Raw genomic sequence first — 25,677 nt, forward strand, 5'->3', positions numbered from 1 at the left:
AAGGGAGAACCTTACCTTGTGAACAAGAGTTGTCATGTGGAGAGAACGTGGGGTCTGGCTCTGTCACTTTCTGACTGACTGGAGCCCACTTTGGGCCTTTTTCTTCTTGTCTCCCAGGGGCCTAATAAAATGTATAGCAGGGTTACTGTAAGAATTAGACAAGGTGCTGTGTGCACGGTGCGAGACCAGTGGTAAGTGCCCCTTAGAAGGTAGCAGTAGGCACTGCAAAGTCCCTGCTTTCTGTGTCTCCTGCAGACGCACATTCCCATCCACGCTCCCACTCACTGAATGAAGGTTATAACCAAATGCTTCTTCCCAGAGGGCTTCTTGATCCCCTCAAAGAGCATCCTCAGAGTCCAGGTGTGCAGCAGCAATGTGCACAGGAAGTGGCTTGTCAAAGCTGCCTTCCCTGCAGCAACCGCGTGACACATAGGTGTGTCTGGCAGATGCGGTCTCCGGCTTGTCTCATCGTGTCTAAGGACACAGACCAGGTGGCAGGAGGCCGTTGGGTCAGTGTGGCCTTGGTGGAACTTGAGGAGAACGTTGTGCACACTCGGTAGGCAGTTCTTCAGTGGCACTGAACTGACCCTGTCGATGTGCTGGTGGGCAGCCTGGGCCACTGGCTGAACACTGGGCCCTGGAAAAGCAGGCGATCTCCCGGAGCTGGTCCCTGGAGACTGCATTTCCTTCTGCGTCAGGCCCCCAGAAGGAAAGCCTGGTCCCTGGAATGAGGCTGCTTAATTATAATGTGGTCATGCCTGTCAGTGTCATTTCTATAAAATGTTCTTTCTAGAAGAGGAATCTATGGTTCGAGGATCCTTTTCAAGGATTCAGCGTTAGGCTTTTTTGTCTTGTGTTTAATCCAACTCAATAGGCCCACAGTGCTTTGCTGTGGACGAGATGAAGTGGGGGAATGAGTGCCCCCTTGGAACCTGAAGTTAAACTTTGGGGGGTGCTCGAAGCCTTGGCTTGATTTCTCTGTTCCTCTCCCTGCCCACCCCCCAGCCCCAAACAAACAGACAGACAGACAGAGCTCATCTGCAAAGTCTCTAATGGTTAAACCATATTGTGCTTTTAACCTCGGCTCTCCTGCTGCCAGGTGAATGCTGCTCCCCAGCCCATTTTTCCTGTTCTCTTAAATTCTGGCTCTGAGATACCAATAGAGCTGTGTTCCGGTATGTCAGGACTTAACATTGGTGCATTCAGGAAAAAGGTTGCCTTTCTCCCCCTGCCCAATTTCTGGAATTAAGCTCAGAGGTAAACAAAACTGATTCTCCAAAACTAAAGAGAGGTAGGAAAGCCAAAAGTCAGCAGGCATAAATAGAAATCAGGATTCGTAAGTGGCTTCTGTAGAATTCCTTTAGCCTTCACCAAGGCTCTTAGCCCAGTGTTGACCTTTGTAATAGACTGAGGACTGTGGTGGTCTTTCGGCACAGTGCTGACTGGACTCAGGATGTCTTTTCAACGGGGCTTTGTGTCTCCTGATGAAGATCTTGTCTCTCCAGCATGAGCTGCTCCACAGATGCAATAGGGCAGAGGCCTAAGCTGAAGGCCAAGGTCAGAGCCGTGCTCCAGGAGCAAATTCTGGCCTAAGAGCTGCCAACATGCCTTTTCTTGCTTTGATTGCTGCTTCCCAAGGTGCCCTGAGCCACTGGCTTCTTCTGGAAGCGTCTTCACACGTCATTGTTGTTGATCTCCTGGTGCTGATGTTCCTCGTATTCCCCAACAAGCTTGACTGAACTCACTCATCCCAGGGGCATCTCCGAAAGCCTGTTCTCTTTGCAGGGCTGTTTTGTTCCCACCTGGAGCCAGTTTGTCCAGAGTTTTGCCTGTAGTGTTCTTCTCATTCCCTGTTTGTGTCCCATTGTCCTCCCCTCTGCTCCCCTTTCTCGCTCCCTGACAACCCAGCCTGCTGCAGAGCTGAGGGTGGCTTAGTCCACTCTCTACAGGACTCAGCCAGGGCCCCTTCTGCCTGTCTTCCGTTTTCCCTGAGGGCAAGGCAGGCTGACCTTGCAGTGTCAGGTCAGGTGTCTGGATGGCACTTGCTGTGGGCACTCAGCACTCATGTGCAGCTCTTGAATTTCCCTCCATCCGGACAAACCTGTTAGAGCTGTCTCAGCAGCAATGCACCACAGAGAATGTTCTGGCTACCAGACCCGCCCACAGAAGAGGTGGGTAAACTACCAGCAGAGGTTTCTGGCAGATTTGCCTGTGTTCTGGGAGCTCACCTGTGTGAACTGCTGGGTGCATTCTGGCCAAGAGAGGGCTTGTGTGAGGCCCTCCCTGCCCTCTAACATCAGGAGAGTTGAGAGCAGCCCCTGCAGCTTCTTTCTAATTGTGCAGGGTACGTGATGGGGGAGGGTTGCCCGCTCTCTGCCTCTTGGAACTAGGGACTTAGGCCTCTTCCACAGGGCTCAGATCACAGTCCTACCTGAGGAAGCACATGGGTGAAGGCCCTGGGCTAAGTGCGGCTGGCTTCTGGCTTGAATTGCTGCTCACAGGTCTCCTTGGTCTGGGCCTACCTACCTTTGTGCCTTGGAGAGAACCTTGCTGGTGACCACATTGTGTGCTTGGGAGCTCCTGGCAGGGCCTTCCTCCTCGCTGGCTGACTGTGAGGCAGGCAGGCTGCCAGAGACTCCTTGACACAAGCCCTGTGAGGCTTGGCATGAAGCATTATTTTGCACCTGCTTTTTCTCATCTCTCTGTTTGCTTCCCACATACTTGTAACCCCAGCTCAGAAATTGGGCTGGCTTTGGAGAAAGTAGCAGATGAGTTTGTAAGGCCCTGTGTGGCACTTCATGGGGATGTGGAAGCCCTTTCTCTGTAGCGCTGTGGCAGGCCCACCTGTAAGAGAGTCCATGGGGAAGAACGGGCAACCAAAGGCCTGGGTTCTGGGCCCAGCCTGTGTGACTTTGATCAAGTCATAGTTTCTTGGGACTCATCTGGCAGCCTCACTCCATGGAGGCACATTCCTGACCTGAAACTGCCCTTTGTGTTCATTCTTTCTTGGCCCATATCCATTTCTGTCAGTTCTCAAGAAGCCTGGTTGACCTGAAGACAGGTCCCACCTGAGGGCACTTTTCCAGGTGTACCCGAGAGAGCAGCTACCCTGGAACCTCGGGGCAGCGTTATCCCAGCGAGTGCTCTGATGAGTCTGTCCAGGCAGCGGCTGTTGGTGAACAGCCCTCTTCCTTCTGTACTTCCTGTAAGGGCTGATGTCACTGCTATGTGAGCCTCCTGGCCTTTTATGGACAAGAATCAGCAGCTCCTCTGACAGAGGAAGTGAGCGATAAGGCCCCTAGCCTAAGTCTGTACCTGGGGTGACATACCTGCGGTCAGGTTTCCCTCCTCCCACCGGAGCCGGGCCTCCTGAGCTGCCTGGCAGGCTGTCCACGTTGGACCTCTGCATCAGCTCTGAATGGCCTTGGGACATTGGGGGATTTAAGTAAAATCAGGAGAGGGAACAGCCTCATTGTTGAATATGTAACTTAAAACCTTTCTTCTTGTTGGAGGAAGGGATGCAGTGGAGAGCTCAGGAGGGCTTGGGTCAGTAAGGACAGTGTTGTGCTGCGGGCTTCAGGCACCCACCGCATTCAGTCTCAAGGCCCTGAGGGGGCAAGCCGGCATGCCGGGTGAAGGTGGGAACCCTGGGCTCTAGAGCCTGCAGCCAGTGGTGCTCTCCACCCTGCCTCCGCACACATGCAGTGGTTGTCAAAGTGTTGCTCTGAGGGACCCTGTCTCCACCCCAGCATCTCTGGTTTTTATCTCCTGTTCTTTATATTGGGGACTCAGGAAGATTTTTTTTTCTGAAGAAAGGCTGCTGCTTCTTGTAAGAGTTGAAAACCACTGTAGAGAGATTCATGATCCTATCTCTGTCTCCCAACCCCCACATCAAGTTGGGAGCTGGGCCAGAAGGACTCGGCTCTAAGTCAGGCGATTGCCTTCCTCCTGGTGGGGAGCCTGTTCCCCAGAACAGGGTTGTCTCTGGTGGGTGTCCTCCTCTGGTTTTGGGCCGTAGGTTCCTGTTTGTCTGCTCTGGTGTGGAGGAAGGAAGGGCATTTTCAAATAAGCCCCCGGTTCCTATAGGCCCAAATGAAGACGAGTCAAAGCAAACGGAGTGGCCTGGACCCCTGGGTGTTTGCACCCCGGGACAGGGCCATGTTGGTAAGGGCTTGTGGAGGGAGTGTTAAAGAAAGTTTCTGCCAGGGGGCACAGGTATCTGGCAGAGTAAACTGAGGCTGTCAGAGAGCTGATGCTGAGAATTCTGACCATCCCACTGCCCAGAAAAGAGTCTTTTGAGCTCAGGAGCAAACCCAGAACTGCTGTGAGAAGAGATGCATGTCAAACAGATGCTGCTGGCCTTGTCCACCACCCGAGGTCATTGTGTGGCCACGAGATAACAGACCCAGCCCACTGAAAGAATGGAAAGACCTTTCCAGACTTAAGGGGCCACATGTCATTCACTGCAGGCAGGTGGATTTGGGGCACTTAGTGGTGAGGATGAGAGTTGAGGAAATGAGAAAGGCCTTCCATTAGTTTCCTCTGCAAAAGCACTTGCCCAAACGAATGTTCTGTCAAAGTGAATTCAGGCTTCTTTAAAATGTAAAATGAAAATATTGGGAGCGTTTCCTTTCAGGCTGTTAACAGTGGTGACTTGGCTTTGGGAATTGGAGGTGAAAGGCCAGAGGAGAGGAAGAGCTAGAGATGATAGACAGATGGAGGTCACAGAATGAGTTGGGGTCTGGAATTGGATCTTAAAATGTGTGCATCTCTGTGTACCCGAACTTCTGCATGCCTACACACGTCTGTGTACATGTGCCCACACATGCCTGTGTCCAGATGTGATTGCGTCTCTGTGTGTGTGTGTACACACGTGCCTGTGTGTGTGTGTGTGTGTGCGCGTGCGCGTGTGTTTGGCTTCCTGTTGTTCAGCAGCTCGGCATCTGACTCGTCCTCACACAATTAGAGGAATTCCAGCCATCCCAGGGACCCGGCCTGGACAGCCCTGGGAAAACGGTTCCTTCTGGAAGGGATGGGAATGTTTCCTTTTATGGTAGCATCGGCTGCTGCTGCCTCACAACTTGCCAGCACACACAGGTACATTCTTGCCCACTGGTGGAGCATGACTAAACATGCCTGCAGCTGGGGCGGCCCTGCGGAGATGCAGTGGGGGAGGCTAGGGCGCAGGATCGTAACTGTCTTTGCTGCGACCCTTATCGGTTGCCACACTGTTAGGGTGCAGCAGTGGAAATTGCCACATCTTCCCCGGCCTTGAGCTCTCGCTGCCTCCTTCCCTCTGTCTTACGTGGCCCTGCTGCATCTACCTCAGCCCCCATGCTGCACAGCCTTGAAGGACTCTGTTCTGTGGGGAGTGGAGACAAGGGGAGCAAGGTTGCCGGTCTGGGGCGTGCTCCGAGTGGCCCCACGGTGCTGAGCAAGGCATGGGGTGTGTTTGTGTCATGTGGGTGACAAGTCCCCTCCCACCCCCACACTGTGGATATTCCTCAGGGAGTGGGGGGGAAGGGCTGCAAAGGAGGCCTTTTCTACTTCCTTCTGTCCAGATTCCCTCTTTCCCTCCTGAGGGACCCATAGACAGGAGACGGGGTGGTGGTAAATGCCCAGCCCCATGTGCTGCTGAGATCAGGCACAGGAGGCTCACCTTGCGGAGAGGCAGGCCTAGCTGTGGTGTCTGTCGAACAGCTAAATCTGCCTCCTCAGGCCATGAGCACAGGAGGCATGAGTCACTCTCCCAGGGCCGGTCCTTCAGGCCCTGGCTGGGCCATGGAGGCCAGTGAGTGTGTCCCTCCAGATCACCAGCGTCGGTTTCCATCCAGTGCCCAAACTGCAAGAGCTCCTAGTACTGCTCTACTGGTTCTCTGCTGGCACTGCCACTGCCGCCCTATCGTGGCGACTTCATGCTGGGGAAATAAAAAGGCAGCAGCGGTTTGTGTAGTCCGTTCTCTTTACAGGGGACCACACTGGGTCTATTTCATGTGTTGTTTAATTCCTGTTTTTCAAACTAATCCTGCTGGGAAGTTAATAGCATATTTATGTTATGAAAAAAGAAATGGACACTCGGGCATTAAATACGTCACTGTGGTTTGAATATGAGTAAGTAGCCTGCTCCTGGATTCAGGCTGATTTGACTTTGGATGGTTGGGGATTACATGAGATGAGACAAAAAGGGGGGGAGAATGAGTTTTTATTTTCAGCTACGGCATAAAATTGGACGCCCAGCACGGCTCCAGGTCATCCCGAATGTCTTAATGCATTCCCTTCCAACTTAGCTTTCGGAATGTGGGTATTACTGGTCCTCCTGCACCCGACAGGAGTGAGTTGTTGATGTGCTTACTTGCTGAGCGGGTCACAGAGCTGGAGATAGTTGGCAAAAGTTGCTGACACCCAGGCCTAGAGCCCCAAGTCATCAACAGAAGCTGGTTAGAAGCTGTGATCCTGATGGGCTCCTGTTCTTTCCAAGCTAGTCTACCCACCTCTCACCAATCCTCTTGACCAATGCTCCTTACTTAAATGGAGACAGTGTTTAAAACACCCGCTGCAGGCCTTATTTCTAACAGCCTTCACCCCCAGTTGCAGATACACAGGGCAGACCCACCTTAGCACGCAGTGAGGAGGACTGCTGGGCAGTCTTCCTAAGTCAGCCTGTGGAAGAAGACGGGAGAGGCAGAACTATTTCTGGTCTCACAGGGCTGGGCGGGCAGCAAGGAGCGGCAGTGTGGGCTCCTGGAAGGGAGCAGCCGCCCTGTGGCAGGTATGTCCCTCCTCTGAGTGAGTGATAGGGTCAGCGTGCATCAGTCAGAGCGAGGGGCCCCTGCCTGGGCAGCCTTGAGGCTTTCTGCTCCTGAGAAATGGCAGCTCTTCAGAAAGCCAGAGTGGGAGGCTTTCATATCTGGTAGAAGTTAACCCAACGTCTCCTTTTTTTCAGATCGAGAGGACCAGTCCATTTTGTGCACGTAAGTGTTTCTGTCTGGTGGTGGGGTCTTGTGTCATCCCGAGCTGTTCTTGAGGACTCCTACCACCACCTAGGTTAGTGGGTTCCCCACGCCTTCCCCAGGGGGCAGGCCCTAAGGTAGTGGTTACTGTCAGTGGTCCCACAGCACTAATGAGCTGTATCTCTGGCCAGAGATGAATCACCTTCCTCAAAGGAGGTGGTGGGCAGTGAGTGGGGCTTATGGCAGAGAGGAAGAGCCAGTCTTGCGGAAGGCACAGCTGGGAGCTGGTCGGCCCTTTTAGAATGTGTCCCTTCTGCTCTGAACAGTGACTTTCTTTACCCGGATTGAAGGAGATATGGGGGCTTCTCACCCTCATCCTCTGAACTTAGAAGGAGATAAATAAACCCCTTTGCTGAGGGAGTCAGTGGTGTAAGAACATTCCTTCGAGTGAAGTTTTGAAGAAACGTGTAAGTGCCTTCGACCCCTGAGTCAACAGCTGCTTAGAGCAGATTCCTAAGACATGTGGATGCAAAGGCTGCCAAGTGACCAGGGCAGGCAGTGGATGTAAGTTTACTTTTGTCAGGCCTCTGGAGGGCCATGGGAAATGGCCTGAGTGAGGATTCCAGAGTGTAGCATTTATTTGCTCGGCCCCTTTTCTGTCACTAGGTGTTGGGTCCCTCATTGGTACCCAATAGAATGATAGACAGTAGAGCATGCAGGGAGAAAGGGACAGACAGACTTCAAGGATTTGGCCACGTCTCCCTGAGAACTTCCTTGGCTCCTTTGGCAGGGGTGAGTCTGGAGCTGGCAAGACGGAGAACACCAAAAAAGTCATTCAGTATCTGGCTCACGTGGCCTCCTCACACAAGAGCAAGAAGGACCAGGTGAGTCCAGGCCCTTCCCCCACAGAAGTGCCTGATCTTCCCGAAGAAAAGCACTTAATGATTCACAGTTCGGCTTAAACTGAGAGTGGGTGACCAAAGCTGAGGCCAGGCCCCCTGTGTCAAGGCTGCAACTTGGCCATCTTGGGAGCGGGTCCCGTGTGGCCAGGCCATTTCTCCCGTGGCCTCCTAACTTTCTGAGTTGTTATGGAAACTGGAGACCACCTGGGGTTTGTGTAGCCTGGCATTGGCAGCTAATCACTGTGTGGCCTCCGCCTTTGAGGTCAGAGGAGAGATTCCAAAACTTGGTTCTCAAGTTGATGGAGACCTGAAAGACCTGAGGCTCTTGGGCAGGCCTACATTTGAATCCCTGCTGCCTTCCATGCTGTTGAAGTGCCTCTCTGGGTGGACAGCCATGCAGTGAAGAGGGAAGGGCTGTTGGCAAGTCATCTCACGTCCTTTTTCTCCCCTCTCCCTCTTGATGGATTATGGTCGAACTCAGCAGTGTCCTCGCTAGGTGAGCTGCACGTTTACTGCACGTTCTGCACCAGGAATGCGTGTTCTGCCCATCGTGTGCCCTTGAATTACGTATTTTTCCTGAGCAGCTTTTCACTCCACACCATTGTCACTTTCTGCGGCTAGAACTATTCTTGTAGGCTCGGCTCACTGACTGCCTTGGGAAGAGGGGCTGGGTGTGACACACAGTGGCCTCTTGTGCACTCTGAAGTGACAGCTCCTGCAGAGTGGGTGCAGGCCTTTATCACCTAGCAGTTCTCAGGAACTCCGGTCGTGCCCAGAATCCCCCGTGCACACGTAGCTAATGCTCCGGGCAGAACCCTAACCGAGGCACAGTGGAACAGCTGTCTGCTCTCCCGGAGCACTGCACTCCCCGTGTCCAGACCAGGTGGATAGGGCTGGCTCCCCCACCTGCCACCACTGTGCCGGCCAGAAGTGTTGCCTGGAGGGACCTCACATTGGAGTTTCCCAGAGTTGGGGGTGACCGTCTGAAGCATGCCCGTGTGGTGCTCTCTATCTTTCTCTTAAGCACACACTCTTTAACTTCCCTGTGAGTTGTAAGTGCCCGTGGTGTCCCCTCAAGGCGTCAGGGGGAACTGCGCCGTCTGGCGGCCTCCTTACTGGGGAGCTGTGTGCAGCATATATAAGTAAGTAGTGGTGTGTGTCTCTTTGCATGCAGATCTGGGGTGTGTCCTACAGAATGTCCTAATGAGTCTGCTGGAATCAAACCAAAAGTAACTTTTCACATGCCAGAATTTTCAAGACATTCTGAATCTTTTTCCATGGGGCATCAGGAGTTATATTTAGAAACTAGTAAAGGTTTTTTTTGTACCCCCTCTCTCAGTTCTCCATTTTCCATTCTTTTTAGAAGGCCTATTTTAAAAACAGTTATGAGGTTACTAGTTCTCCAGCTGTGGTTTTCCATATCTGAATTTGCAGTAAAATCCATTTCCCAGCTATTACTGAATGCCTAGTATGTGCCTGGATCTCTGGAGGGAGATCCTGGAGTCCCTGCCCTTAAAGGACAGGAGACAGGACCACAGTTACCAAACTGGAATGTAGACCTGTGTGCCTTATGTCTGGGGCTTCAGCTGCAGAGGGGAAGGGAAGGCAGGCCCTGGGCACCTGGAGAAGATGGCGTGGGGCGGGGGACAATAAATGGGAGGGAACGTGTCACATCCTCTTTTCTCAGGCCATGGTGTATGATGGGCACCCTGTCCCGGACTTCAGGTCCAGTGAGAGTGATTGAATAGATTGCTTCTGGCTTCCGATTACTGCTTAGGTCCTCAGTTGTAAAGCCATTTACCAGTTTGGTTGATTTCCTTGCCTAAGGCTGTATAGTGACTTTCTACTCATTGCTAGGGCATGAGACCCTCTTGAACTTGGTTTACCACTCTGTTCTGAGGCCCGTCATGGCATACTCTGGGAGAGAGCCCTCTCTCCCTTGCAGGGACACAGTTTTTCATCCCAGGACCACCTGCTGTGTCATCCCAAACCTCACCTTGCTGTGGGAGGGACAGGCTCTGGGCAGGGCTGCAGGTTGGCAAGCAGAGCTTGGGGGAGGGACTTCCCAGGTAGACCTCCATCGTCCTGTGACCTTGCCTCCTCCTCTTTCTCCCTCTGTTTTTAATGTACTGGTGGAGCCCACCACAGAAACATCAGCCAGTGAAGCCCTGGAGAAACCAATGGGAATTCCAAACCTTACAAGCATACACTGCTCATGGAACCTCATAATTTCATAGGATGCAAATTTTACTCAAAAATAACGGTCTCTTCTGTGCCCAGTTAGGCATCAATAAAGAAAACCCATAGGGTAACTGTCACTGTTGGCAGCAGGGAGCTCGGCTCGGAATCTGAAGTGCCTGCTCCCGGGTTGGCCCAGGGGTCCTGTGTTCTATGGCAACAGCGTGTGGTCCCAAATCAGAGGTCGCAGCTTTCCGTCAAGCCGGGGCAGGTGGCAGGCTCTGGTGAGGGCCATGCTCCCGTCTGCCTGCGGGAACAGGAGTGGCTCGGTCAGCCTGGCAGCTGGGCCTTGCTTTGAGAGGAACATTTTAGTGGGTGGGGAAGCAGCACTCGTCCAAATGTGGCTCTGTGAGCTGCCTTGGCTGACTTCTCAGGCCCACCCAAGTCTCATGGGTGGGGACCCAGTGTTCTGTGGCCACTGGTGCCAAGCACAGATGGAGATCCTGATGTGTGGGTTTGACCCCTACCTCCTGACCTGGTTCTGCTACCCTCGGCCCTGGCCGAGGATGGCTGTTGGGAGACGAGGGTCTGTGCATGCCCCTTCCGGTCTCTGGTGCTCAGCGAGGCCCTAGAACATGTTGGTGCCCTGCAGACAAGTTCTCATAGTTGGAAGGCTGTAGTTCCTGACTGACTCTCCTGGGAGCTCCTGCTATTACCAGTTTTCCTTTCCATCACTCACAGGCCGCCTCTATTCCCGTAAAATCCTGGCTTGACTCCAGCCTTGCTAATACATACAAAACCTCGCCTGGCCCTTGTATGATGTTCTTTCCCCATAGAACGTACCCAGGTGTCAAAGTGAATGGGAGCCGTATTTTCTTCAGCCAGTGTCATCACTGCCTGGCCTGCTGGGCAGGTGATGGATGCAGATCTAACCTGACAGGGTAGAGCCCCCATGTGGGGCTGGGCTGGGGGTGTGGCTGGGTAGCCAACTTGGCCCTGACTGACAGGTGTTAGGTGAAAGACTTGGCTGCTCATACCTGCTTTGCTGGTTGATAGGTGTATGAACTCAGGCCAACCATTCTCCCTCCCTTAGCCTCAGTCTTCTCTTCTGTGAAATGGGGCTACTGTGTTTTGCCGACCCTGATAATCATGAGGGTCCAGGGATAAGAAGGCGTAAGGTGCATTTTGTCAACTACACAATGTCATGGGGACACAAGTGGTGTTTTTTGGTGTCATCATTAAACAGTTCAGAACCCATAGTGGGCCTTGTTGATCCCATGCTCAGAACCTGACCTGCTAGGAGCAGGTTTTGGGGGGCAGCAGGACAGGTCCAGCAAGGGAAATGCAGCGTTTCTAGGTCTTGGATGAGATGGGCTGGTGTCCTTTGTGATCTGTTCCCTCTGTCCTTGTTCTGTGTAAAGGGAAAAAAATGTGGGGTGTTGGGTGGGTGGAGATCAGAGGCAAGGAGGCAGAGGGAGACTCGTGTACCCGGGATAGAGAGTCCAGGGGAAGGAATGGTGCCCCCGTGTCCCTTGGGCCGTGTGCTGCTTCCCAGTGCACCCACCAGCGTTGATCTGGGCCTCGTACTGGGTCCCAAGAGCTGGGTGAGCCCCTGCTTTCCCTTTCTAGGGCCTCTGGTTTGTCAGTCCAGGGAAGGAAGTTCAAACCAGTCAAGGTGGTCCAAAGGCTTGGTGGGAAGTTTGCTCTTGAGTGACACAGGGACCAGGCTGAGGCTGGCATAGCGGGAGCCCATCCGAAGCCTCTGTTCCTTTCGTGTTGGCCACGTGGACACAGCTCCGCCACCGTCGCCTCCGCCTGGTGGAGCAGGTTGAGCCGCCCACGCCGCTGCTTGGCTTTCACTGCACCTCTGGGTTCCTTTCCAGGGTGAGCTGGAACGGCAACTGCTGCAGGCCAACCCCATCCTGGAGGCCTTCGGGAATGCCAAGACCGTGAAGAACGACAACTCCTCGCGATTTGTGAGTAGTGGCCGTAGTGGCCGCAGCTTCGGCGCACGTCGTCATCTTCTGTCTGGGTGTTTTCACCTGGAAAGTGAGGCAGGTTCAGATGTAGCTTCTGGGTTCCCTGGCCTGTTGCGTGGAGTGGGCTGGGGAGCACCCTGGTCGGCGTGGCCCTGCAGAAGTAGTGCCTTCAGCCTGGGTGCTGAGGAGCCAGCAAGGGAGTGGGGAGTGGCCGGCCGGCCTCCCTGATTGTCCTGTTACACCCTGTAGCCTGGTGGAACCCAGGTCAAGCCATGGGGCACACTTCTTCCCCTCTGCAGTGGAACTTGGCCACCCCGGACCTTGTCCTGGCCCAGGGTTTAAGCGGTGTGGCTCTTCTGGGTCTGGAGCACCCATGCAGTGTGGGGCCCCTGCCCACAGACCTGGCACAGTCTCTCGGTTTTCTCCCTCCGGGCTGTACCAGCTGGAGGCAGGGCCTGGAGAACGGGGCCTCTGAACTTCGTCTTTCTTTCTTTAGGGCAAATTCATTCGCATCAACTTTGATGTCAATGGCTACATCGTGGGTGCCAATATCGAGACTTGTATCTTTGTGGTTAATTGTAATGAGTCCTGGGTCTGGAGGGGAGGAAAGTGACCTTGATGGGAAAGAAGCTGCTTCCTGATTCCAACAGTTTCCCCTTTATGGGCCTGTGTTGACACCTCATCTGTAGAATTGGGGAGAGTACCAGGATAAGGTCATTGACAATCCAGCGCTCAGGGTAAAGTGCAGCTTAGGATGAGACCAGCCACTGTGGTTCCCAGAGGACTGGAGTTTGGGTGGGGGGTACTTTATTTCTATTCTACGCTGGCATTATAGGCTTTTCCAGTAAGAATATCCTGACCTCCATTCTCTCGTGAGGAGGGGCTTTTTAAATAGGCTCCCATGTGTAAGATCTGCTGCTTGAGGATAATGCAGGATAGTTTGCTTTTGTTTTGTCATTTTCTGCCTGAAGTTCAGGGGCTTTTGACAGGGGTAGGGGAAGGGGTGGGAGTTGCCATCCCTCCAGTTTATATAATTCCTTAACCTTTGCAAAGATCTTTTGGAGAAATCTCGTGCTATCCGCCAAGCCAAAGAAGAGCGGACCTTCCACATCTTCTACTATCTCCTGTCTGGGGCTGGAGAGCACCTGAAGAGTGAGTAGTGGGTCCCCAGCCTTGGGGCTCCCACCGCAGTCAGGCCATACACGCCAGTGGAAAATAAGAACTCCAGCCCTGGGGTGGGGAGAAGCCAGCACAGCTTCTGTTATCTGGCCATCCTGAGGACTTGGCCTTCTGTTTCCAGCCATGCTAGAGAAAAGCCAGGACAGGTTGTGTGTGTACCTGCAAAACATGGGGCCCTGATGCTCTTATGGGCCATTTGCGTCTCAGTGTCACATGCTGAGGAAAGGCAGCCTTCTGATTACTCCACAGTTTCCTGGGTATCACAGGGCCTAGGGGCACCTCTCAGTCTCCCAAACCGTTGAGGTCACAGTGTTGACCAGAGCCTCTCATTTCAACACCCTATCCACCCTTGCCCTCCACGCTTACAGCTGATCTCCTGTTGGAGCCATACAACAAATACCGCTTCCTGTCCAATGGCCACGTCACCATCCCCGGGCAGCAGGATAAGGACATGTTCCAGGAGACCATGGAGGCCATGAGGATTATGGGCATCCCAGACGAGGAACAGATGGGTATGGGGCCAGCCCTCCTGTGGGGGAGGTGGGGGCTGGTCCCCGTGCCTTGGGGGTATTGGGGCAGCTGCTAGGCCTGGGGACAGCTTCCTGTTGGCTCTGACTCTTCAGGAGTCCTGTGGAAACCAGAGGAAGGCCTTGAGTATGTTGGAAATGGTACCTCAGATTTGAATTTCAGGGTTATTTGTTCCTAGTGGTACCACGGGCCTTTATACAGAGGGGAATGAACTGCCCAGGGTCAGGGCCACCACTATAATCCTTGCCATTTGCTGAAAGTGGAATGTTCCTGCCTTTTCTTGGAGTGTGGAAAGCGCTGGGGCTGGGATCTTCACGTTGGTGAAGCCCAGAGTGAATCACAGTGTGGAACGTACCTGTGTCTCCTCATTTCCCTAGAGGGAGGGTGGAGAGAGCCGTGAGACTTTATTTTAGAAAGACTGCAGGATGGGTATTCTCGAGTATTAGAGTTGAAGGCACGTTTGCTCAGCCACAGACACTATGTAAATGGCATGTCTGAGTCCAATAAATTTCTACTTGGGAAAACAGGCAGTGGGTCCCCGGGCCAGTGGTGCAGCCTTCATCTGAGTCTGCAAGTGTTGGGAGTGTTGATAGAGCTCATACCAAGCAGAGGGCTGCCCTGCTGAGGTCTGCCAGAGGCCTGGAGACAGGGTCTCTCACTGGCAGGGAGGCGGTGAGCCCTCTAGGCGGCTGGGCCCGCTACGTGGTGTGGGCCAAGGCCTGGTGCCCCAGTGCAGCTGTGTGGCTTGTCCTCCCTAAGGGTTGCTGGGGGAGAGACTGCCCCCTCCCAGGGGCTTATCCAACCCTTCCTGGTTCTGAGTTGCCTTTGATTGCATCCCAAAGGCTTGCTGCGGGTCATCTCGGGGGTTCTTCAGCTTGGCAACATTGTCTTCAAGAAGGAGCGTAACACTGACCAGGCGTCCATGCCTGACAACACAGGTAATGCCCATGGCCCTCTCACCTGAAATATGGGGCAGGTGCCTCTTCTTGGATTGGCTAAGGAGAAAGTCTTACAGAAATGGCAGACACTCCTCTCTTTCTCATTTTAAGTGTGTTTATGGCTGGCTGCTGCGCTATATTTTTTGTAAAATACACCTGAATATGACCCTCCTGTCAGCAATAGAATGAGTTAGAAAAATCCAGGATCAGATAGACCAGGATTTCCCTCCTTGGGTTCGATACCCAAGTTGTCTTGGTTGCTTCTGTGATTTCTATTGTTGCCCTGGCTCAGTGTCCACCTTGCCTAGGAACACATTATGACTGTGAAGCATTGTTGACACATCTGTCTTGACCACTGTTATTCCCTTGGTCTCTGCAAATGACCCCATTTAAGTTATTGACCTTAACATACTCTTCTCAGGGACTTTTGAAAATATCTTCTACACGCGTGTTTTACTATACGAGGTATTCCTGTGGGATGTGCGCTGCTCTGCCCCTGCACTGGGCAGGGCTGCCTCCTCTTAGTCCTGCTTGTGGGTAGGGCCCACTTGTGTACTTGGAGGATGTGGCCAAGGGTATGCAGAGGAACCGGTGCCAGGCCCCCATTAGGACGTGTGCCTCCCAGCCACTCGTGCGTAGTGGTGCGTAGTGAAGGTGAAGGCTGCCACGCCCCCCGCCTGCACTTGCCACCAGGTCTAGGGGGAGAGCTGGGTGTCCTGTGCCTGCGGAAGGAGGGCCAGAAGTCAGTCGCCCGGGTAATGATTGCTCAGCTACCACAACTTTTCCTCTGCTCCCAGAGAGCGGACTCATTCTCTTGGGTTTAATTAAAATTTTTTACCCCTCCCCTCCTTACTCTTTGAAAAATACTAGCTGCCCAGAAAGTGTCCCACCTCTTGGGTATCAATGTGACCGACTTCACTAGAGGAATCCTCACCCCGCGCATCAAGGTGGGACGGGATTACGTCCAGAAGGCGCAGACTAAGGAACAGGTATGTGCTCTGGCCCGGTGGGGTTAAGGGACTGCTTCCTCAGTGAGGGTCCCTGCAGGGGCCAGTTGGAGGCCTGCTCTGGGCCATGCACTGTGATAGGCACTGTCACCGGGGTTCCCTCATTCAGTCCTCACAGCAACTTGGAGAGAGCCATCCTTAGGGAAGGCCTCTGTGAGCCGCATTGTGCCTTTTTGCATTGAGTTGATATTTAGATTGATGCTGGGCAAGGCTGTAGGCATGTCCTGTTCTGGTTTAAGCAAAGCAAGAACTTGATGCTTCTATAGCAGGATTCGTTCTGGTGCCAGGGTGGCCGCGGCACCGCATCCTTGACACTATGCCAAGCGGCTGTCTCGGCACCACCTGCTGTCTTGCCACGTGTGGTCAAGAGACAGCAGGACTCTTCCTCAGCTGAGCTGCACGGATGTGCCTGGGAGCCGAGGTCCCTCCCAGCCAGGATCCTCTGTGGGTGGTTTCTTGTTTCTTTCATGACACTGGGGATAGGCGTTTTTAAGGTGCTGCTCCCATCTCTCAAAAATACTGTTAAAGTTGGCCGGTGTTTTGTCCAGCGGGGCTTGCTGTCTGCTGTACTCCACACTGGTGGCTGACAGCCTGAGGGTGATTCTGTGCAGAGCCCTCCCGCCAAAGCCCAAGAACATTGTTTTCAGAAGACAGTGTATGTAATTATTACCAACTGTTCATGTCCCTAGTGATTAAAGAAACTTATTTATTTTTTTCGCTATGAAAATACTAGATGAACATTTAGCATTCAGAAAATATAGAGAAGGAAATAAATTAGCACAGTCCTACCCAGTGACAGCTTTTGGGCCCTTTATACCCTGCAAGGCTTTTCCTTTTTCTCCTCTTCTCTTCTTTAAATTTAGTTGTCACTCTGGCTTTTAAATTATGGAACTTTTTGAACATTTGCAAAATAAAGCAGAGAGAATCCTGCAATGAGCCCCATATGCCCGTCACACAGGCAGCTTCAAGAGTTACCAACTCATGGCCAGTGTTGGCTCATCATTAATCCTGTCTATCCTGCCCCTAACTGCATTATTTGATGCAAATCTCAGATGTCTTAACATTTCTTCTGTAGGTATTTCAGTATGTCCCCACTTGTTTTAAAAGGTCTTTGTAAATGTCTTTCTAAGTTTACTGTGCCCGTACTGTTGGATGTTTACATGGTTTCAACTTTTCATAATTATAAACAACATTGCAGTGAACACATGGGTGCAAAGCTCTTTTTCTGTCTTAGGGCTGTTTCTCCAGGGGAGGTCCCCCCAGGAGAAATTTTTGGAGCAAAGGGTACAAGGTTGAAAGGCTTCTCATATCTGACACTCCGTCCCCCTGGGTGTCCTCCCGCAGGCTGACTTTGCCATTGAGGCCTTGGCCAAGGCCACCTACGAGCGAATGTTCCGCTGGCTTGTGCTGCGCATCAACAAGGCTCTGGACAAGACCAAGAGGCAGGGCGCCTCGTTCATCGGGATCCTGGACATCGCTGGCTTCGAGATCTTTGATGTGAGCTTCTCTTGACGTCCTCTTGGCCTCATCCTCCTTGGGCTAGGACTCCTTTTCCCCGTGGTCCCACAGCAATATGAGCTGGCCATCTCCTTCCTTGCGTGGAGACAGGAGATACTGATTGGGTGTATTAATTTAAGCTTAAGTAAACTTGCTCATTCCCAACCAGAAGTGCCAGAGAGAATGGGCCCTTTTAGATGGTGTTCAGGAGAGGTTTCCTGAGCAGGTGGTTTCTGTTGATTTATTCTTCCAGCAAATATTTATTGAGTGTTGGGACAAGACATTGTCCTGCCCACAAAGACTTAGAGGTCTGATAGGAAAAACCTATAGTTACAGTAGATCAGGGGTTCTTAACCTGGGTTCATGGCAGATTTGAGAGGAACCATGAATGTGGGTGGGAGGGAAATGACCTTTTTATTTTTCATTGAAGTGACGCAGTTTTTTCAATTGTGAGTTGAGCAAAGCACACGAAGCACGGTTGCATTTGCAGTGCTTATGGTCTGGCACCAGGAGAAGTCAGATGTTTTCATACTGTGGCAGTTCCTGCAGAGATGCTGTAGTATCCTTTACTTGGGGAAGTTTTTAAGCCCACACAGCTTGTGCTTGTTAATAAAGAAGCACAATGTATCACGCTCTCAAAACCTTTTGGTAATTATATTTCAATGTAACTTCTTTCTTTTGTAGTCTGTTTTCTGCATTTAAAACATTCTGAGAGGGACTTTCTCCAGCTGCTAGAGGTGCATGGGCCCCAAAAAGTGAGGCGCCTCTGCTGCTGGCGTGGTGAAGGAAGGCCCTCGCCATCCAGGGGGAGGCACTGCCCAGCCTAGGGAGCCCCTTCCAAATACCTGTGCTCGCCTTCCAGGGCTCGCGGGCCTCATCTCTGACGCCTCTGATTCTCCCTCCACGCAGCTGAACTCCTTCGAGCAGCTCTGCATCAACTACACCAACGAGAAGCTGCAGCAGCTCTTCAACCACACCATGTTCATCCTGGAGCAGGAGGAGTACCAGCGCGAGGGCATTGAGTGGAACTTCATTGACTTCGGCCTCGACCTGCAGCCTTGCATTGACCTCATCGAGAAGCCAGTAAGAGCCAGACCTGCTGGGCCCTCAGACCTGGCCTGCCCCTTGTGCTCCAGGGACCCACTCTTCACCTCCCACTTCATGTTGGTTGTGGGGCTGTCTGTTTCATCCTCCTGTTGGGGTCACCTGGGGAGATAAGCCCGGGGCTTAGATATGGTGCCTGGGAGCCTCACCCAGCTGCCAACCTGGTGGGGATGTGGCTGGTGCCCAAGTATCCTGTCTTCAGGCCTAGAAGATCACCCAGCCTCTATCTGGATGGTAGGCTCAACAAGCCTTTCTTTGTCTTAACCAGGTGTGCCTTTATGTGGCCCACAATCGTGCAGACCCTGGGGGTTGAATATGGTTCTGGTGCGTGTACTGAAGTGTGCCCGCCTCCCTCAGGACTAATGGGGCACCACAGTTCTTGTCCCACAGCAGTGGCTATGGCCTGGGTGTGGTAGCTAGAAAGCCCTTCTTCCCCTGTCCCAGCAGGTTCTGTTGAAAGCTCTCGCCATTGCATTTGGGGTCACCTCTTGGTGGAAGGGTGCTCTTTGGTGGAACCTGAGCCATTTTTATTTCCCCATTATCTCCTGGATTTAAATGCAGAGAACTCACATCATCATGGAATCCTGAGCTGCTGAAGCATATGTACACCAGAGTTACACTGAAATGTCAATTAGTCAGGAAGCCTAGGAGGAAGTTTGCACATTTTGAAAGTATTATGCAAGCATGGGAGCATTGAAACCACCCGTAGCTCTACCATGAAACAATTGACTTTTGTGATGAGTTTTTTTTTTAAATAGTTGAGTTTTCCAATGAACAAGAACCTGTCTGACTTTGAGTCTTGTCGGCCAGTCTCTGTAATGCTTTCTTGTCTTACAACCTGCATATGCGAAGGCTCTTGGAGCTCTAGTGTGCTTTCTGTCCCTCAGGGAGCTTGTCCTAAGTGTCACGTCTTACCACTTAGTTGTGCAGCACAGAGCGTGTGGGGCAGGGTCTCCTGGACTCCAGGGGCGGCTGTTGAGGGCAGCCTCTGGGCATATGGGTTGGGGATCCACTCCATCCATCAGCCTGCCAGGTCGTTTCCAGTGCACTGACCCTGGAGAGCCCCCCGAGGGATCATCCAGTTAAAGTGGGTCAACCATGGCCTAGACCCCAGAAGTTTCTTTTTAAACCAGACTCTTGAGTTGGGTGCTCATGGTGCCATTCCTTTTCTCCTTAGTGGGGGGAGAGCTCTGCCCCCTCCTGGTGAGACTCTGGGGATTCTGACCACAGGCAGGCAGGGTGGAGCTGGGCTTCTGAGCAGTGCTGGGCTTCCTCCAGGCGGGCCCCCCTGGCATCCTGGCCCTGCTGGACGAGGAGTGCTGGTTCCCCAAAGCCACCGACAAGAGCTTCGTGGAGAAGGTGATGCAGGAGCAGGGCACCCACCCCAAGTTCCAGAAGCCCAAGCAGCTGAAGGACAAAGCTGATTTCTGCATCATTCACTACGCTGGCAAGGTGAGAGCACACACACTGGGCCCCCTGGGGAGAGGTGGAAGTGATTCTCTCTAGGACCGGGAACCTGGGTAGCCCTGGGGTGGGGGTGGAGGATACAGTTTTTGTCCAGTGACATCTGATGACTTGCCCAGTAGCAGTGATAAGCGTCCACACAGTCCTCCTAACCCGCAGAGCACTGTCACGTGAGATTTTGTTCAAAGCTTGCAGCAGTCCTGTGAGGCACTCAGCCAGTGTAAGGTGTATTAGTACTGGGTGCCTTTTCCAGGTATGGAACTGATCTGTGCTAAAGGCACAGGCTCTGGAGTTGGAACTAGAGCTCTGCCACTTGTGAGCTGTGTGTCTTTGTTTGGGTAGTTAACTTCTCTGAGCCTTGATCGCCTCTTCTGCAAAAGGGGGATGACCAGCACCATGCAGGGTGGCGTGTACTAAGTGAGCTTGCAAAGCCCAGCACTCCAGGGCAGGGCCTGTCCCCTCTGCATGGTACCGTCGTGGGCTGACCATCCTCGTTGCCCGGGACTGTCATGTGCAAGAACAATGTTTAGCAGCTTTCCCGGCTTCTACCCACCAGATTTTAGTAGCCCCTTCCCTGGTTGTGACAACCGAACATGTCTCCACGCATTGCCAAACGGGTATGGCCAGGGCCTGGCAGAGGGGAGCGGTCGTCCTGGTTGAGAGCCACTACCAGAGGTGATAGCTTTGTTACTGCACGGCCAGAAAATGGCAAAATTGCTCTCACCTCCAACTGGTTAGCCTGCACCCAGCTGAACCAGGGCTGTCCTGGGTCCGTAGAGGTCTGTGCTTAGACTAAACCTGTTTTTTTGTAGCGAGTTCTCTTCCTTGCATGAAGTTCTTAACAGTTCATTGTAGCTTAAACATTTGACGGGCTGGGCTGGGCCGGGCCCAGTCTTCTGTCAGGGGCGATGGGTGAGGAGAGCCATGAGCTTTCCCATGTCCTCGCCTGCGGCTCCTGCTGCCTAGCCTCTCCTGCTTAGGTTGTGTGGGTCCTAAGGCTACAGAAGCAACTCTTGACTTTTAAAGTATCCATTAAAAAAATCCCCCAAAACTGTTTCCATAGTTACCTAAGGTAATGCTGCCTGAGCCTGCACGTGCACATCCACCTTTGTAGAGTTGTACGTTCAGAGACAGTCGCAGGAAGGGTTTCATTCCAGTATTGGTGATAATGCGAAAACTGGGCACATGAGAAAGCCCATCAGGGGCCTGCATGCTGAGACTGGCTGTGTGCATCCGTGCCTGGGCTGCACACTGCTGTTAAAGGGACAGCACGGTGGCTGCACCCAGGCGGACAGATGGCCGAGACAGCTATCTCTGGGGCTTTGCTATCTCCCAGGAGGTAACTGGGCTCCTAGGGAAAGAGAAGCCACAACACACACCTCATTAGCGACAACAGGGGACACATGGGCAACTGCAGAAATTGGGGACTATGGCCTGGGAACAGTGGTTGCCTCTGTACCATGGTGTGGCCAGCATGGCCTGTTACTCTGTTTGGGTTGTTCTGGGATCTCTGCAGTGAAAATACAGTATTACATGTGTTATTAAGAACATATTTCAAAAAAGGTGGGAATAATAATGCTCAGAGAAAACCTGGATGTCCTGAGAAGATAAAAAGCAGAAATTACTTGTCCTGTTACTAAAAAGAAGTAAAACATATTGGTGTATATCTTCTGGGATTTTTTTATGTTCATGTTACCTTTAAAAAATTAAAAGTAAAATATTCTATTATGTAGCTGCCACATAATTTTCTTAGTGAGTCCCCTGTTGCTGGGTATTTGTGTTTTTTAATTTTTTTGCCCTCTGCGTAGCCCCACAGAGAACTGTGTCGACCCCTCATTGCCCTTACCACCCATCAAGTCCTTCCTAGGGATGGAAGCACTGTGTCAAGGGGTGTTCATGACTTTTAACTTTTCCACACATGGGGCCAGCTTGTTCTTGGAGAGACGTGAAAGCTCGTGTGTGATCGGCAGTCTCTGGCTCTTGCAGGTGGATTACAAAGCTGACGAGTGGCTGATGAAGAACATGGACCCGCTGAACGACAACATTGCCACACTGCTGCACCAGTCCTCTGACAAGTTCGTCTCAGAGCTGTGGAAGGATGGTACGCCCTTTGCCCTCTGCTCCCTCCCTCCCCCTGCCCATGACTGTGGCTGGGCCTCTTCCCACTTTTGCAGTGGGCCCAGCCACAGAACCAGGTGTGTCTCCACCTGACACAGGCCGGGAGGTTTCTGCCCCCTGTAGCCCCCAGGAAAGTGGTTTCCTCAACCCAGAAGGAAGAGACTGCCCTTGAGCGTGCTGCATAGCAGCTTCCTCTGGGGGCAGATGCCACTCCAGCTTCTGCCGGCTTCTGGCCGTCGCACTCCCCGCCTGTAGGAAGTACAAGGCAGCCCAAAGCAGTTGTGCACACATTCCTGTCCCCACGCCTTACGTTTCTGCCTCTCCTCAGTAGGCTGGTGGCTTTGGGTTGTTCTTTTTCGTTGTTTCTGCCAGTTTCTCCTTTCCTTCTGCCTGGGTTTTGCTTTAACCTCTCTGTTGCAGAGCTGCAGAGCACTCAGAGAGCCTATTTCTATCAGCGCTTTCCCATTCTCCACCTAGAACCAGGTGACTGGCCCCCCAGCATGGGGTCTTTGTGTGTGGTGCATCCAGGGCTGTGTGAGAAACGCTTCTGCTGAGTTGTTCTTCCACGTTGTTTCTCCCTGCCTGACTGCGCCCTCCCTGGTCTGCCCCTGGCCTTGTCGATCTTGATATAGAAAGATCTTGGGGGGAAAAGTTCAAGAATTCATGTCCTCTTCAGAGCTCCACCCTGCAAAGGTGTCTTACTGCTTGGATGGCTGCAGGTGCCCAGCATGAGGTATGGGGTCATGCACGCTGCCGTGACTGCGCCTAGAAGCTCGATGGCATTTGTGCATTTATTCAGCACTCCCTCAACAAGGGCCTGCTCCTTCTGGGCCAGGCCTCCAGGAGGCAGGACACACTCCCGTGAAAAGATCACTTGTTTTGGGACATATTCGACCTTCCTCTGGGCAACCTGAGTGGCCTTCACAAGCCACCCACTCCCAGGAAAATTTTGGTAGCCGGGAAATGCACCCTGCATGTGGTCAAAAATGCCTCCCATTTTACTCAACTGCTTCACGGGTCCATCCTTACTCCTGGCTTCTGTCTTAAGCACCTGTCCTTTTTGTTGTCTTCAGGTAAATAGAGATCTGGTCTCAAAGGAATAGGAAACAGATTTTGTCACAGAATTCTTAACTTTTACATCCAGCAGTGGAAGGCTTCATATGTAATATTGACTCTTGCCTAAAACTGATTCATGTCACTGGCCCCTTTGGATGGATTTGTGTGTTATTTTGTTTTTGCCTTGGAGGGAGCAGTTCACTCATTGCTCTGGGCCTGAGCTGTGGTGACGAGGGCTGTTCCGTGGAGGGTTGTTTTAGATGATGAAGACCCAGGAGCTAGGAGACAGAGCATGAAGGGATCCTCAGACTTTGGGATATTCATGTCAGTAGGACTTTGGGACTCTGCCTCTTACACCACCACGAGATGCTCTAGGTCCCTGAGGGAGAGAGCTCTGCATGGGGGCGATTCCAGCGAGAGGGGACCATTCAGAGTCCTGCAGACAAGGGCAGAGTAGTTTTAGAACTCCTAGCCCTGTGCCCTGTGCCCTGTGAATTCAGGGAACTGATTTTTTTTTTCAACTGGGATGCTAGGACTACAGGGTTTTTGTCATTCAAGTTTTAAGACCTCATCAGAGCCAGGCTTGGTGGAAGAGCCAGCCATTGGAATAACAGTGTATTCCAAAATATATTGTTAGCTTTATTGTGTCTCTTGGGGAATAGGAGCCTCCAAAGTGGGCTGAAGGTAGGCAGTGTGAAGGTGGACTGCTTCCCTGAATGGTTTTGCTGTCTTCCAAACCCTTTCCTGCCTGCTGCTTACAAGGTCAAGTTTGCTTAACATTTGGAGATAATCTTAGCCCTCTGTGTAGTCTCCAAGTAGAAACAGTTCCACAGTCTCTCCTCGTTTTTTGTGGATGTCTGTCTGTCTCTTTCCTGAACCCCCACCCGCCCACTGGGACCACCGGGTGTTCATGTGCTTTTCCATGGGCTCTGCAGTGGACCGCATCATTGGCCTGGACCAGGTGGCTGGCATGTCAGAGACAGCGCTCCCCGGGGCTTTCAAGACTCGGAAGGGCATGTTCCGCACTGTGGGGCAGCTCTACAAGGAGCAGCTGGCCAAGCTGATGGCCACACTGAGGAACACCAACCCCAACTTTGTGCGCTGCATCATCCCCAACCACGAGAAGAAGGTACGCTGCTCGGCCCTGTCTCCCTCCAGAGCAGAAATGGTCCCCCACAGTGCACAGTGCCAGGATTAAGTCCCTCTGCAGGCTGGCACAAAGCACTCTCAGGAGATAGGCAACATTTGTAGCCTGTGTTTCTGCTTGGTTACACTGTTCCATTGTAGCTTCTCCCAGACCTGGCTCATGTAACTTAGCTGTTAAAACTGGGGAACTTTGCCCTGTTGAGTCTAGAAGGGACCACCACCTGACCTTTCTCCATCAATTCCCAGGCAGGGAAGCAAGACCACACACGTGTATTTTCTTCCCTAGGCTGGCAAACTGGATCCCCATCTAGTGCTGGACCAGCTGCGCTGCAATGGGGTTCTCGAGGGCATCCGGATCTGTCGCCAGGGCTTCCCCAACCGGGTGGTCTTCCAGGAGTTCCGGCAGAGGTGAGCCAGGGCCAGGAGCCTGCCTCTCCTGGCACAGGCACAGGCTGCTCCCCCCTGGGGACCTTTGGTGGGGGAGCCATTTCCTCGTTCATGTAGAGCTGAGGTCTGGCCAGCTCCTCACATGTTCCTTCTTACATGAAAAGGGGTTCCCTGTTGTATTACTGAAAGGAAGGTTAGCTTATTGGCTTTCACCCCTAGTGGCAGCAAGGGCCTGGTGCTATTTGCTGCAGTTAGAGGAGCTATGGAAATAAATTACAAAGGGATCAGCCAGAGGCCTGCATGTTAAGGGAACTTTATGGAAATGGAAATTGCGGAATGCTGCAGCTTCTTGCTGTGTATGCAGAGAGGGACACTAACGGCAGTGTCCTGTTTGCCTGATGACAGTGCAGTGTTCAGTGTCACTTGCTATTATGATGCAGCCCTATCTCTCGGGCCACTCTGCTTATTAACAGTTCCCCGCAGCATCTCGGGGACAAGATGAGCATGGCCTTCCAGGATCACAGACATGGTTACAGGGCAGTTAGCAGTCAGTAAGTCCAACCTAAGGCTTGCCCTTGAGTGATTAAAAAGGCCCAGTGTGACTTTCTGCAAAACACGAAGTCTTTCTGTGCCAGTCAGCCTAAGAAAAGAGTAGGATAGGATTTGCCAATTATTTCCTTTCTGTGGGAGACTTATGAAAAGAATCGTTAGTCTGCAGCACTGCTGGAGGGATGACCTCCAGTCATCACATACATTCCAGGCCATGTGGAGTTGAAGCAAGGCATAAATAGACCAGGCTTCTCTTTTCTTCCTCAGATATGAGATCCTGACACCAAATTCCATTCCTAAGGGTTTCATGGACGGCAAGCAGGCGTGTGTGCTCATGGTGAGTTGAGCTGCCGTGTCCGCCTCCCTCTGATTGGGTGGACCTCTGGCTGGTGCATGTCCACGTGGCCAGAACCTGTGTGACCGGACAAGTGCCCTTTTGGTCAGTTGACACCTGTGCTCTGTTGTCCATGTGGCGCTCCAGTGCTCATTCTGCTGGGGGCCCTGAGCAGCAGCCCTCTCAGCCCCCAGATAGTCAGGGTGGTGCGTGGGACCAGGGTGGCCTGGAGGGGACTAGGGCTGCACAATGGCAGGGCTCTGATGTGAGACGGCCCTTTCCCTTGGGGACATGTTCCTGTGCTTTCTTGCTCATGTGCCCTCCATCTTCACGCCCACTGCAGTTGGCAGGGCAGCTTGCT

General features: G+C 52.6%; 1 protein-coding gene across 2 annotated transcripts in view; it reads left to right on the forward strand.

Moving 5' to 3' along the window:
* MYH9 (myosin heavy chain 9) overlaps positions 1-25,677 on the forward strand; it is an 87,398-nt gene that overhangs the window by 40,217 nt on the left and 21,504 nt on the right. For both annotated transcript variants that reach the window (XM_036891454.2, XM_036891453.2), the window contains 15 exons: positions 6,944-6,971; positions 7,741-7,834; positions 11,914-12,006; positions 12,506-12,569; positions 13,063-13,161; positions 13,557-13,700; positions 14,559-14,654; positions 15,525-15,643; positions 17,006-17,158; positions 18,068-18,241; positions 19,541-19,714; positions 21,713-21,827; positions 23,836-24,029; positions 24,333-24,454; positions 25,250-25,319. In XM_036891454.2, the coding sequence (XP_036747349.1) occupies positions 6,944-6,971; positions 7,741-7,834; positions 11,914-12,006; positions 12,506-12,569; positions 13,063-13,161; positions 13,557-13,700; positions 14,559-14,654; positions 15,525-15,643; positions 17,006-17,158; positions 18,068-18,241; positions 19,541-19,714; positions 21,713-21,827; positions 23,836-24,029; positions 24,333-24,454; positions 25,250-25,319 (1,739 nt within the window). The remainder of the gene's footprint in view (positions 1-6,943; positions 6,972-7,740; positions 7,835-11,913; positions 12,007-12,505; positions 12,570-13,062; positions 13,162-13,556; positions 13,701-14,558; positions 14,655-15,524; positions 15,644-17,005; positions 17,159-18,067; positions 18,242-19,540; positions 19,715-21,712; positions 21,828-23,835; positions 24,030-24,332; positions 24,455-25,249; positions 25,320-25,677) is intronic.

Source organism: Manis pentadactyla, chromosome 10 (genome assembly GCF_030020395.1).
Source record: "Manis pentadactyla isolate mManPen7 chromosome 10, mManPen7.hap1, whole genome shotgun sequence".
In the NCBI taxonomy this organism is placed as follows: domain Eukaryota; kingdom Metazoa; phylum Chordata; class Mammalia; order Pholidota; family Manidae; genus Manis; species Manis pentadactyla.